The following is a 14,825-nucleotide window of genomic DNA, read 5'->3' on the forward strand; positions in this document are numbered from 1 at the left end:
TTTCCGCTATACTACATATCAAAAAAAAAAAAAAAAAGTATTCATCTGCATATTTTTGGTATAAAAAAATCCCAATAAGCGTATATTGATTGGTTTGTGCAAAAGTTATAAAGTCTACAAAATAGAGGATAGATTTATGGCATTTTTATTTATTTATTTTTACTAGCAATTGCGACGAACGGTGATTTTTTAGCGGGAATGCGACATTGCAGCAGACAGATCAGACACCTGACATTTTTCACACTTTTTGGGAACCAATGACATTACAGTGATCAGTGCTTAAAATCTGCACTGACATTGTACTAATGACACTGGCAGGGAATGCTTAGCAGGAAGACAGATTTCAGTGTCACCCCCTGACAGAATTGAGATCTGCCTTGTTTACGTCGGCAGGTCCTCGTTCTGTCTCTGCGGGGAACGATCGCGGGCGGCTGCCAGACAGAGTCAGCCGGACCTGCTGATTGGCTCCCCCACAGGCCAATCGGAGTGCACGTGCGCCCACAAAAGCTAGTGCACGAATCACCATACCCATACGGTGATTTGCACAGCCAAGCCACCTTGCCGCAGTACATCTGCGGTGGGTGGTCAGCAAGTGGTTAAAGGAGAAGTTCACCTTTGGGAACATAATACATGTTTGACCTGATTTTAGGGTGGAACATGTAACATGTTCCCAGTGCAGCAGCCTCCGCCGTCCGCTGCCCCCTCTCTCTGTGGCAGCAGTATGGGGAGAAGTTCCCCCTACTAGCTGTCACTGTTTGAAAACAACCCTGTGTGTCTGAACTACAACCCCCGACACACTTCGTGGCTGTCGACTTGTAGTTCTCAATGAACTACCACAGCACTTTGGTAGTTCATTGACTCCTTCTGTCAGGGGAGTATTGGCTTACCCGTACAGGATGTAGCAGGAGACCTGCACGGTATCAGCGATCTGCTGTTCGCTGGAGCAATGCTTTACAGACTCCTACTACAAAAAACAAATGCACATTTTTTTTTTTATCTGCAAAAAAAATGTGCATTTGTTTTCTTTAGTTTTTTTAAAGTGAACTTATCCTTTAAAGCAGAGTTCCAGTAGCACAAACACATTTTTTCTTTTTTAAAAACTGCTCTGCATTTGTCAAAACGTACATTAACAATTGCAACGTGTCAAAGGTGTTGCAATTTTACTTTCTTTAAAAATAGTTTTGTACCTACTGATCTCAGAAGCAGGCATGTTCCATTTAAGCTGTGGGCATCTGAAGCCACCGTTTTCATTTCTGGGATTTCCTCCCTATTTCGCACATGTACAGTAATGACGCTGCGCGGCTCTCCGTCTTCCTGACAGGTTGCCATAAGTTCCTGCCCCAATGCTATAGCAACCTGTCAGACACGTTTGCGTCATTTACTGTCTGAAAATAACACGAGATTTCATTAATAGGCGATTTCGCAAAGACTCCTGGGATACATGGGGCCGCTATCCCAGGAGCCCTTGTGAATCGCCTAGGCGGGGAAATGCCGGAAGTGCGGGTGAAACCCTAAAATTATTTATGTAAAGGTATTTACATGCCAGAAAAAAAACATTTCCATTAGTAAAAGCATTATAAAAATGGGTGGAACTTTAAAATTTCTTTATTTTGAAACTGACCTTTATTAAAACAATAGCTTGCTTACCTCTGATGATTTAAGGTTAGTGTACTTCAAGTAACAGTCATGAAGATCCAAGTATCGACCATAGCTCTCTTCATCTGTGAACTCCACCAAATCTATAGCAGAAACACATTTAAATAAGCCAAATAATTATTTATTTTTTTAATCTTACGACTAAAAAAAATGGATGTAGTCAAAGGAGCTTAAAAGGGAGTGGATAGCTAGATATGCTGCGTTTCTTCGTTCTAGGACATGTAAAAGATACTCAACAGCACTTTTCCAAGATACATATATCCATCGCAGCCATCTGGCGGGCAGATCACAGCCCCAACATACCGTCAGCTCCTAACCACATCTAGCACCTTTCAGATAAGAGCGGCAATCTACAATATGTAAAGCAGAGCCGAGAAAAGTACTAAGTAACAGACAGAACTGCATGGAAATGAGAGACGCCACCAATTAGTGAGCTATGCGAGTCCCTGCCCAGCCAGCACTGCAAAACCACGAGCTGTGTCTGTGTTAAGACAGCAGCAGGAGAGTCTGGTGGGATATGTGCTGCAAAACAGGTAACTGAAGGCTGGATATGAAAGGGCAGCAGGGGGTCGGTGCCAGGGGGCAGCAGGCTGTAATGACAGGTCCTCAGTGCAGAGCTTTATTTTGCATTGCAGTGGAAGAAATGGTTAATGGCCTGGGCTGTAGGTACACACCACTGACCGATGCGCTGTGCCTTATGTACCACTGACATCTGCTTACATTTCACTGACCTTACCTTCTTTTCTACCGCCGCCCCCCCCCCCCCGCGCGCGCCGCCCTCCACCATCCTACCGCCCCCCGACTCCCCCCCCCCCCCCTCCATCCTACTGACCCCCGACTCCCCCCCCCCCCCGCGCCTCCTTGCCTCCTAAAAACCTAACCCATCCCCCCCCCCACCCCCCCATTCTCCTCCCCCCCGCGCCGCCCTCCATCCTGCCCACCCCACCACCAACCCCCCGCCCTCCATCCTAATCTGTCCCCCCCCCCCAGCGCGCCCCCCCCCCTCACGCCCTCCATCCTACCGACCGACCCCGCCCCCCCACCCCGCGCGCGCCGCCCTCCATCCATCCGACCCCCCCAAGCCCCCCCCCTCGCGCGCGTCGCCCTCCATCCTAACGACCCCCCTCGCGCGCGTCGCCCTCCATCCTAACGACCCCCGACCCCCCCAGCGCCGCCCTCCATCCTAATGACCCCCCCCCCCCCCCAGCGCCGCCCTCCATCCTAACGACCCCCCAACCCCCCCCTGCGCGCCGCCCTCCATCCTAACCACCCCCCATTCCCCCCCCCCCCCATCCTAACCACCGCCCCGCGCGCGCCGCCCTCCATCCAGCCAAGCCCACCATCCTAATCACCCCCCCCCAGCGCGCACCGCCCTCCATCCTACCGACCCCCGCGCCGCCCTCCATCCTACCGACCAAGCCCCCCCCGCGCGCGCCGCCCTCCATCCTACCGACCAAGCCCCCCCCCGCGCTCCATCCTACCTACCCCCATCCCATCCCCCCCCCTCCATCCTAACGACCCCCCCCCCGCCCTCCATCCTAACGACCCCCGACCCCCCTGCGCGCCGCCCTCCATCCTAACGACCCCCACCCCCCCCCCGCGCGCCGCCCTCCATCCTAACGACCCAACCCCCGGCGCGCCGCCCTCCATCCTAACGACCCCCCCGGCGCGCCGCCCTCCATCCTAACGACCCCCCCCGGCGCGCCGCCCTCCATCCTAACGGCCCCCCCCGGCGCGCCGCCCTCCATCCTAACGGCCCCCCCCGGCGCGCCGCCCTCCATCCTAACGGCCCCCCCCGGCGCGCCGCCCTCCATCCTACCGAAACCCCCGCCCTCCATCCTACCGACCCCCCCCGCGCCGCCCTCCATCCTACCTTCCTTATACATTTTGCCCACCCTTGCAATAATAAAAAATGTAAGAACCTCTGGGGAGTGGAAAAAAGAAAAAAAAAAAAGAATTGTCATGGAAAAACATATTTCCACCAAACTAAAATAAAACTCTGCAGGGGGGTGAAACCATCTATTGTTTGTTACGAATAAACATGGCAATTTTCAGACAATTTCAACCACTTTGAGGCTGGGTTCCCACTATTGTGAATTGGATGTGGGTTAGAGCTGCACAATTAATCGTTAAATCGTGATCTAGATTTAACCCCCCCCTCACAATCTCTACTGCAGAAACATTGTAACTCTTCCTTCTTAGTGCAAAGGGATAAACTGTGTGTAAATGCAGGAAGTTTAACCACTTAAAGTCTAAACCTTTTTCTGACAGTCGTTTCTTACAAAGTTAACCACTTAAGGACCAGCCTCGTTTTGGATTTTAGGTGTTTACATGTTTAAAACAGTTTTTTTTGCTAGAAAATTACTTAGAACCCCCAAACATTATATATTGTTTTTTTTCTAACACCCTAGAGAATAAAATGGCGGTCATTGCAATACTTTTTTTAGCACCGTATTTGCGCAGTGGTCTTATAAGCGCACTTTTTTTTGGAAAAAATTCACTTTTTTGAATAAAAAAATAAGACAACAGTAAAGTTAGCCCAATTTTTTTTTATATTGTGAAATATAATGTTACGCCAAGTAAATTGATACCCAACATGTCACGCTTCAAAATTGCGCCCACTCGTGGAATAGCGTCAAACTTTTACCCTTAAAAATCTCCATAGGCGACGTTTAAAAATTTCTACAGGTTGCATGTTTTGTGTTACAGAGGAGGTCTAGGGCTAGAATTATTGCTCTCGCTCTACCGGTCGCGGCGATACCTCACATGTGGTTTGACCACCGTTTTCATATGCGGGCGCTACTCGCTTTTTTTTTTTTTTTTTTTAATTTATTTTACTTTATTTTATTTATTTATTTATTTTTTTTTTAAAACAGTGAAAAAATAATTTGGATCACTTTTATTCCTATTACAAGGAATGTAAACATCCCTTGTAATAGAAAAAAGCATGGCAGGTCCTCTTAAATATGAGATCTGGGGTCAAAAAGTCCTCAGATCTCATATTTAGACTAAAATGCAAAAAAAAAAAAAGAAAAAGAAAGTCGTTCAAAAAAAATGGTGCCTTTAAGAAAAGTGGGCGGAGCCGACGTAATGACGTCGCTCCGGCCGTCCTATGGTATAGAGACGGGTGGGCGCCATCTTGGCCTCACTCGTCTCTATACCGAAGCACTGACAGGTCCCGATCTCCTCCGCCGCTACCGACGGCTCCGGTAAGCGGCGGAGGGTGCGGGAGAGCGGCGGGAGGGGGGGTGGCACCTCTCCCGCCACCCATAACGGTGATCTTGCGGCGAACCCGCCGCAGAGACCACCGTTATCGTGTACAGAAACGCCGGCCACAAAGATGGATACCGCGGTTGTGGCAGCAGCTGCTGCCGTTACCGAGATATCCATCTTCAAAAAAATGACGTATCTATACAGTGGCCGGTCGTTAAGTGGTTAAAATCAGTATTTTTTGCTAGAAAAGTACTTGGAACCCCCAAACATTATATATTTATAATATTTTTTTAGCAGAGACCCTAGGGAACAAAATGGCGATTGTTGTAATATTTTATGTCACACTATTTGCACAGTGGCCTTTCAAACACGATTTTTTTGGGGAAAAATACACTTCAATTAAAAAAAAAACAAAAAAAAAAAAAAAAAAACGAAAAAAAAAAAAAAAACGAAAAACAGTAAAGTTAGCCCAATTTTTTTGTTTAATGTGAAAGATGATGTTACGCCGCAAGAATCATGATCTATCTTCTAAGCAAAAAAATTCAGATTTTCATTTTAGCCAGAATCGTGCAGCTCTGTGGGTTTCCCCGCATTCAATTCGCATGTCAGGAGACTGACTGACTCTCAATGAAGCCGGTTCACACATCTTCGGGACGGATGCGGAGTGAATTGCATAGGAGTCCTGTGCATCTTCTGCCCTGTTTCAGGTCTGAAATCAGCCAAAAATTCAGACTGAAATCAGACCTGAAACGGTGAACAGGGACACACCGGACCCCTGCTGTGAGCCGCTACGCAAGGCGGTGTGAACCCAGCCTCCATCACATAAAATTATAGAGCGGAAGAAATCAACCAACCACCAAGAGTTTTAATAGAAGCTCTTGATGGTAAGTTACACTGATATCTTTGTTCATTTTAAAGCTGGTTAAATTGACAGAAAACTTGGCATTAGTATGCCCATCTTTAGGCTAGAAGCTACTTCATAATTCCGCACTTTCCAAAAAGACAGGAATAGCCAACAACTATGCTCACCTTGCTAATAATTTTATTATAATCCAAAAGGAGTCGAATCAAAAAAAAAAAAGGAAGTGTCCAAACAATGTGATACTTTTCCCAGAAATCAAGGTAATTTAATGTAATCATACAGGCCAAGAAACAATCCTAGAATTTACCTATAATAATAAGTACTTACTTTGCGCTTCTTCACTTGGGTTCTCTCTGGATTTCAGCAGCTCATCAAATTCCACTGACATTGGGGCACAAATCTGTCAAAGATATAGAATTGTGAACAAATAAAAAAAATAGCAACTTAAGTTTCATGTATAAAAGAGAATGCTGTAAAATATTTTAATGAAAATAAGCTGTAGATTACAGGAGCAACAGCATTATAGGCTCAATTCACTAAGCTATATTGCATATACAGCTTACCACAATTGTTATTTTTAGCTATATGATTATTTTAAATTGTATTTCCACCTGTGCAGCAAAACTTTATAATTGTTACATGTTCCCATAACCTTTATTTTTCTTTTTTTATGTGAGACTTCCCTCTTTAACATGCATAAAAATCCTAGTTAGCTTTCCTTTTGCATGTAATGTTACAGAGGAAGCTGGGGGGTTGAGTTTACCATAATTAAACCAGAATTTTCTGTGCTGGTAGATCTCATTATCAACTGTAAACTAGATGTGCACACTGTCTGTCTTAACTAAGGGTTTAAGGTCGGCTTGAGTGGTACATTGCATGTCAATGCAAAAAGAAAAAAAAAATTGATTTTTTCATCATACTTACCTGTAAAATCCTTTTATTTGAATACATCACGGGACGGAGAGTTAGGCTATTATTCATTACTTGCTGGGTTATACGCCATCTCTAGGTGAATGAACACTGGTAGACAAGGTCTTAGACAGGAAGTCCGCCCCTATAGAACCCCTCCCATACAGGAAGTACTTCAGTTTTGTAGCAAGCACTGAATCCTCAAAAAAGGGGAGGGACCTCTGTGTCCCATGATGTATTTAAAGAATAGAATGTTACAGGTAAGTATGACGAAAAAATACCATTTTCTTTATCATACATCACGGGACACAGATTTAGGCTATTATTCATTACTTACTGGGACGTCCCAGAGCAATAGCCTTTAGGGAAGGGAGACACCCTGCCAAACAAAAATAGCCATCAGATTTTAAACGGCAGCCTGTAGTACACTATGGCCGAAAGCTGAATCTTCGCCTGTTCTAACATCTACCTGATAAAATCTTTCTAACGTATGCACTGAAGACCAGGTGGCAGCCTTACAAATCTGAGCCACAGATACCTGATGGCAAAAAGCCCAGGAGGTTCCTACACCCCTGGTAGAATGAGCTCTCACCCTAAAGGGAGGAGCCTTACGTTTCAAACCATAGGCCTGAATGACCGATTGGCGGACCCAATCGGTGATGGAAGCTTTTAGAAGCTGCCTGCCCCTTCTTGGGTCCTTCTGGTAAAACAAAAAAGGAGTCTGATCCTCGGATCTCCGCAGATCTAGACAAACTCTTGACTGCCCAGACAACGTCCAAGGATTGCAGTCGTCTCTCTTCGTCCGAACGAGGCTGAGAGAAAAAGGAAGGCATAACAATGCCCTGAATCAAATGAAAGGCCAACACCGCCTTTGACAAGAAGGATGGAATAGGACACAACACCACCTTATTGTGGTGAAGGATTAGGTATGGTTCCCTATATGAAAGGGCCGCCAATTCGACACCCTTCTAGCCGAGGTGATGGCCATCAGGAAGGCTAGCTTGCGTGACAGCAAGACTAATGGAATTTTCTTGATAGGCTCAAATGTTTGTTTCTGACAGCACCAAATTTAAGTCCTAAGGACACATAGGTGACTTAATGTGGGGAAACAAATGAGCTGTCCCCTGCATAAAGGTTCGGACCAGCGAATCGGAGGCTTAACGGTCTTTGGAAGAATACCAACAGGGCCGAAATCTGACCTCTTATTGTACTCATAGCCAATCTGATTTCCACATTCGACTGTAGAAACAAGAGAATTCCTCCAATCACGTATTTCCGAGGATGCCATTTTCTGGCTTCACACCAAGCAATACAAGTCTTCCATACCTTATAATAGATCTTCCTAGTGACCTCTTTCGCATTCACTAGGGTAGACACAACCGGTCCCAAGATGCCGCGATTCTTCAGCACCCCGGCTTCAATAGCCATGCTGTCAAATTTAGAGACTGAAAATTTTGGTGGAATATAGGACCTTGGGACAGTAGATCAGGGCGAGGCGAAAGCGGCCATGGCCCGTCTATTGCCAATCTCACAATCTCTGGGAACCAGGCCTTCTGGGCCAGGCTGGTGCCAGCAGTATGACTGGAAACCCCCTCTCTCCGAATCCTGCACAACAAAATGTGGAAAGAGAGGGATAGTGGGGGAAAAAGCATAAACCAGGGAGTACTGGCTCCAAGGAACTACCAGAGCATCTGCACCGATTCCTACGGGATCCCTTGTTCGGGACACAAACTGATGTAGCTTGTTGAACCTGGATGCCAAAAGATCGACATCTGGTCATCCCCAATGCTGGAAAATTTCCAGGAACACCTTCGGGTGTATAGACCATTCCCCTGGGCAGACCTGCTGGCGGCTGAGATAACCTGCCCTCCAGTTCTCTACCCACGGGATATGGACCGACTATAGAACCGGCACATGTCCCTCTGCCCAGGCTAATATGTGGTTCACCTCTTCCTGAGATGAGCAACTCCTGGTACTGCCATGGAGGTTTATAAAGGCCACCGCAGTGGCATTGCCAGACTGAACCCTGATAGGACAGTCCTGAAGCTCCACTGTCCAGGACCATAGGGCCAAACGTACTGCCTGCAACTGCAGGATGTTGATGGGCAGCCTCTGCCCTTGACCATCTCCCCTGAGCTGTAAGCCCCTCTAGGGTTGCTCCCCAGCCCGAGAGACTGGCATCTGATCAGTACTCCGGGAGGAAGGATCTTTCCTTTTGCAGGTTCTGCTCCTGCAACCACCAGCTTAGGTATAAGTGCGCCCGAGGAGATAAGGACATGGGATAATCCAGGGATTGCACGCTCTTGTTCCAAGCCGACAAGATGTCCTGTTGTATAGGCCTGGAATGGAACTGGGCATAGGGCACTGCCTCGAAAAAGGACACCATCCTTCCTAGAAGACTCATAAAGAGCCGATTGGAAGGTTGTCTTGTGCTTCTTACTGTTGTGGAGATTTTATTAAGATGATTTCAATATGTATTGTCACAGTGTCTCCCAGTGTTAGTTCTGCTGCGGCTCGCTCTTTAGACTGACACCGGTTAAGACCCATTGATAGTGGAAAGCTTCCTGTAGATGTGGAAAAGTGTTCGCAGAGTGAGGATATGTCCGCCAGCGAAGGGCCCCTGTGCAATGCGCAGGCGTTCGTCTGGCGGGAATGGGTTCACTCTGTGAAGACATTATCGGTTTGGTACCCATCTGCCCTTTTGTGGAGGGATGTACACTCATGTGCTTCTATGTGTCTGATCAGCACATGGAGGGACCATGACATGCCCCTGCAGATAGTCTCCCATCCGCAGGAATGGTAGTATAATCTGGGTATGCGTTGTTCTCTGAACAATGCAGAATAAGGAATCACGCCATTGGTAAACACGGGAGCGTTTGCGTGCATTTGTCGGGCAGCGTTCATGATTTTTTTTTAGGCCAAACATGTGGCTTTGTTTGTCTAACTGAAGAGCACAGCTTACAGGTACAAAGGGCGGGAAATCATACATACTGCCCTGCACAGACACGACCATACACTCCCCTAGTCATTGTTCATTGGTTGAGATTTGTATAACTCCTCCTGTTTAAAGGAATGCCTGGGCTCGATTGGCTGATTGTGAAGCCACAAAGCTCTATTGTTATCGCTATTCAAAGTACTCTAAATAAACAAAACACAGGCTATCCAGGGAGGACTATCTGTGGAGCTTTCGACGTGCCTATGTTTGTTTGCTTTGGGAAGCACGGGTGCACTCAGATGCATTATACTGAAGAGCTGAAAAGTGCACTTATTGGCGCAGGAGACATTGATTACGCATTGCGTATAGTGAAATATCCACAACATTACCCAACGCACCTGATCCTTTAAGGCACAGATCTTTGGGGTGACAAAAATACCCTTGCCTGGACGGTATCTAGGATCAGATCTAAATTCTTCAGACTCCGAGTCTCCAGGCTGATTTTTCGGTATTCATGACCCAGCCCAGGTTTTCTAAATACCACACTGTGCAGGCTACACTCTGTTTTAGGGTCTGTAGTGAGTGGTCTATAAGCAGGTTGTCCAAGTATCCGAGCACCAAGATTCTCTGGGCCCTTAAAAGACCCAGTACTGGTGCTAGGACCTTTGTAAACACCCAGGGTGCTGTGGCAAGCCCGAAGGGTGGTGCCACAAACTGGAAATGACGTTCCTCTACTGCAAATCGCACAAACTTCTGGTGAGGTTGAAAGATAGGTACATGTAAATAGGCGTCCTTGATATCGATGGAGAAGTCTCCCATCTGGAGCGAGGCTACTACTAAGCGGAGAAACTACATCTGAAAGGACTGGATTAATAGATGCTGGTTCGGGGATCTTCGATCCAAAATGGGCCTTGTTTCCCTGTTTGGTTTTTGAATCATAAACAGGTTTGAATAAAACCCTGCGCCCCTTTTGGGAACCTGTATAATCACTCTCTGATGCACTAAATGATCTAGTGCCTGAAACAAGTCTCTTTTTGGAGGATCCGAAGAAACGCTGGATCTTAGAAACCTCTGGAGGAGGCAACCCCTGCAATTCTAGCTTGTAACCCTGGGGTACGGTCGAGGTGACCCACTCGTCCTGAACCACTGTTCTCCAAGTGTCTGCAAAGTGAAGCAGCCTTCACCCCACTTGATAGAGTGGGAGCATCCCCTCAAAAGGAGGGCTTGGTGCTGGGTTTAGAAGAGTTTTGGACCCAGGGTTTCTTCTGGCCCTGTGGCTTGCCCCTGGCTCTAGCGCCCTGTTGGCGGCCGAACTGCCTTGGCGCCAAGACACCTGAGGAAGCGGCCCCATAGGATTTAAACAAGGGATGCCTGGTCCTTTTCTTCACAGGAAGTAGAGCTCTTCCCTTCGGAAATCTTTTGGATATATTTGTCCAAGTCATCACCAAACAAACATTCCCCATGGAAGGGGAACCTTGCCAATATCTTCTTACAAGGAAGTTCAGATGACCACTTCTTAAACCACAGAAGTATGAGAAACTTGCTGTATTGGAGTCCTTTAAAAAGGCATCTACAGGGGGCGTGGCGTGGCGCATGGAGCTGTAGGACGATCTCCACGGGGCCCTATCTCCTTTACCATCGCCCACTCAGCTACCCAGAACGCCCTGATGAGTAAAGGGAAGCCCAGGGACCACTCAAAGTCTGCTGGTGACCGGACACGGGGCGACTTGGGGAAATTTGTGACCCGATCCTCTGCGGCCTACCAGAGCCAGAGAGCCTCCAAGATGGCGGCGGCGCCTCCATCCCCGACCCGATCTGCACGTGCAGACGCTGGACAGGTACTACCCAGAGGCCGCTCTGCCTCCCTCACAGATCTGGAGCCCCCACTATATAACCCACACAGCCCCCAAAGCCTCTCTCAGGCCACTCTGTGCTCCGGGGATGGGTGGGACATGGAGTCAGATGCGATCCATGCATGCTTACCTCCGCTCTTTACCCACTAAAACTGACTTTGAGCATTATGTCTCCCGCATGGAAAAGTCATACAGGAAGGAGATTGCTGAGCTTAAGAGGGACCTGGGGACTAGAATGGAGGATGTAGAAAATACCACTGATGGCATGTGCAACACATTGCAGTCCCATGACGAGATCCTTAACTACCATACTAACATATTACAGCAGCTCATGTACCACCAAGATGACATCGAAAACCGTAGCAGACGGAACAATATTAGAATCCGTGGCACACCAGAAACCATAGATCATAATGATTTACATGGAGCAGTCACTGCCATTTTCAACCAAATACTACAGCAACCCAAAGATACCCCAATTGAGCTGGACAGAGTTCACAGAACCTCGGGCCCGAGAAGTTCTGACCCCTCCTTTATTTGGGACACGCTCTGCAGGGTGCACTTTTACAAAGTCAAGGAGGAGATCATGAAAGCAGCTAGCACACAGGACTCCATTCGGCTGAATGAAACTCCAGTCATGCTGCTCCCTGACCTGTCGCGCCAAATTCTGGCCATGCGGCGTGCACTTAAACCGATTACATATGTCCTTCAGGAAAAGAAGATTAAATACCAATGGCGGTTCCCTTTTCAAACAGCCCTTTTCCGCACACTAGGAGATCTGCCAAGGTTTCTGAGCACTCTGGAGCTACCCCAGATTTCATTGCCAGATTGGCCCCTTCCTTCTGCTACTCCGGGACTTCCATTCCACACACAATGGCAGAAAGCCAGCAAGAATAAGCGACCCAGAAGCTCCCCTCAGAAGTCTCCAGATGACTGACTTACCCTTAGTCTCTACAAATACCACATTTTTACCCTGCCACCGTGACTATTGTTTTGTTTTTTTTAAAAACGGTGCAGGCCGTCCATCCTTGAACCACTTTTAAGTGGTAATGGTCTCCCTGGACTACCTACCTGTTTACTACACCAATTGTGTTACAGATCCAACCCCCCCCCCCCCTTTTTTCTTTTATCTTTTTTTTATTTGTATATCACTTTTGCATATACCTTTTTGTCTCCTCCCATTATACTAGCTGGATGTCCTTTTCAGGATGATCCTTTCTTTTTTTTTTCTTTATTGTTGCCTGCACTTTCTTTTTGGGGACAAGGTTGGGGCGGAGGGGTTTTGCAATTATGGCTTGCCCCCCCTCCTCCTATTGGAACTCATTCTCGACTATGAGTTAACTTATGATAGCCTCATAGAAATGCTTCCATGCTTTTGGATGTGTTTAGGAGGGGGTGGGGTTATACACCCTGTATATGTTAAGTTACTGCTTATATGTTCTTATAAGGTTACCCCATTATAACAAATTGAGGGTTATATACTGTTTTCACCAGTTATTGCTCCCCCGTGGACCCCGGGACCGGGAGGCACTCTAGGTGCTCACCACATCCCCCCTAGGACTTAAAGTGGAGTTCCACCCACTTTTACAACTCTTCAGCATCCCTCACTAAACTGTGCACTGTAAACAAATTGGATATTTTTTTATTTTTTTCTCAGCACCTACTGTATATCTGCTGTGTTCATTTTTCACTTCCTCCTCCCTGGCCGCGGCCCATCGCATCATTTCCTGTTTGCAAAGCCTTCTGGGAAGGGGCGGCAACTTCGTCTGAAACTGCCATTGCTATGGAAACCTGACCTGAAACCTATTACACTGCTTGTGCTGCACTGAGCATGTGCGAGATCTGCAAGGATGAGATCCAGGAAGAAATACAGTCTGGCTTCAGATGCCCACACTTAAGATGGCCACGGCCTGCTTTAAGTTTATAAAATAACAAACTACTGCTTTAAACTAACAAAACAGACCTTCATTTACAGACTAACCTTACTAGAATACATTAAGCTTGTATATTATAGGGGTATTTTTATTTAAAAAGTATAATTTCGGCCGGAACACCACTTTAATAATATTAATATACTAATATTAGTCTATAAGCACTTTACAGAAATGTTTCTATATTCAAATGATTACTTAATGCTGCCACCTAGTGGCTTGTTCTCTTATTTCTTATTCTCTCTTACTTTCTTCCTTCCTTTTCTTCCCTCCCTTCCTGCTTTTCCTCTCTCCCCTACCTACCCACCTTTCTCACTTCCCTTTTCTAGGGCTGGACAGACCTCGATGCTGACACTATTAACATCTACTGCTACCTCTCCTCACTCCTGCAATGTCTTTACTTGAGCATCTAACCTTATCGTCCTATAACTGCAGAGGCTTTAATAACCCTGAAAAAAGAAGTCAGGTGTTATACCATTTTCACAAAGCTAAAACTAAAATCCTGCTTCTACAAGAGACACATTTTCGGGGTTCAGAGATTCCATCCCTTAAAAACCCTCATTTTCCTCAATGGTTCCACAGCACGAACACTCAGGCAAAATCCAAAGAGGTGTCTATAGCTTTTTATAAATCGTTTCACCCAGAAGTTTTAGATTCCCTGATAGATTCGCTAGGACGATATTTATTCCTCAAACTTAAATTTAATTCTTCTGTCTTTACAGTGGCTAATGTCTATGGACCAAACCAAGATCAAGGCAACTTCCTATCCAAGGTTCTAAAACTGCTATTATTTGGAGGTCCTTGTGTCATTTTAGGTAGGACTTCAACATAACTCTTTCTCCAGCCGTGGTCACCTCCTCGGGTAAGTCTGCCATGTCCCACACGACTCTTACACACATAAAATCCCTTTTATATTCGGCACAGCTCGTAGATGTATGGAGGATACAACATCCTTTGGAGAGAGATTACAGCTGTTACTCCGTGGCCCATAAATCTTATAGTCGTATCGATTACTTTTTAATTTCCCAGTCATTACTTGACATACCACTTAAGGCCTCCATAGGAAATATTCTCTGGTCGGATCACGCACCCGTACACCTTAGCCTAGCCCACCCTCCGAAATCCCGTACCCAGTCCTCGTGGCGACTAAATGACAATCTATTGACTGACTCGGTATGTGTTGCAGCGGTTGAAAAAACTATTAGCGATTTTATTGCAGTCCATCGCCAAGACGATACTAGCCCCCTCATTAAATGGGAAGCCCTAAAGTGTGTACTTAGAGGGACCCTAATCCAACATGGCTCTCGGTTAAAGCTAGAATGGCCGACATCTCACGCCTTCTATCTATGATTAAAACGCTTGAATCGACACATAAACGAGACTCAGATCCAGCAACGTACACCGACCTCTCTAATGCACGTAGAGACTTGCTCCGTCTACTAGATGCTAACTCTCTTATAGCCAGA

General features: G+C 46.6%; 1 protein-coding gene across 1 annotated transcript in view; it reads right to left on the minus strand.

The window, feature by feature from the left end:
• SF3A3 (splicing factor 3a subunit 3) overlaps window positions 1-14,825 on the minus strand; it is a 51,831-nt gene that overhangs the window by 23,102 nt on the left and 13,904 nt on the right. The window contains exons 5-6 of the mRNA XM_073615514.1: window positions 6,059-6,131; window positions 1,648-1,739 (exon numbers count right to left, since the gene is read on the minus strand). Coding sequence (XP_073471615.1) covers window positions 1,648-1,739; window positions 6,059-6,131 — 165 coding nt within the window. The remainder of the gene's footprint in view (window positions 1-1,647; window positions 1,740-6,058; window positions 6,132-14,825) is intronic.

Source organism: Aquarana catesbeiana, linkage group LG02, assembly GCF_042186555.1.
Source record: "Aquarana catesbeiana isolate 2022-GZ linkage group LG02, ASM4218655v1, whole genome shotgun sequence".
Taxonomy (NCBI): Eukaryota; Metazoa; Chordata; class Amphibia; order Anura; family Ranidae; genus Aquarana; species Aquarana catesbeiana.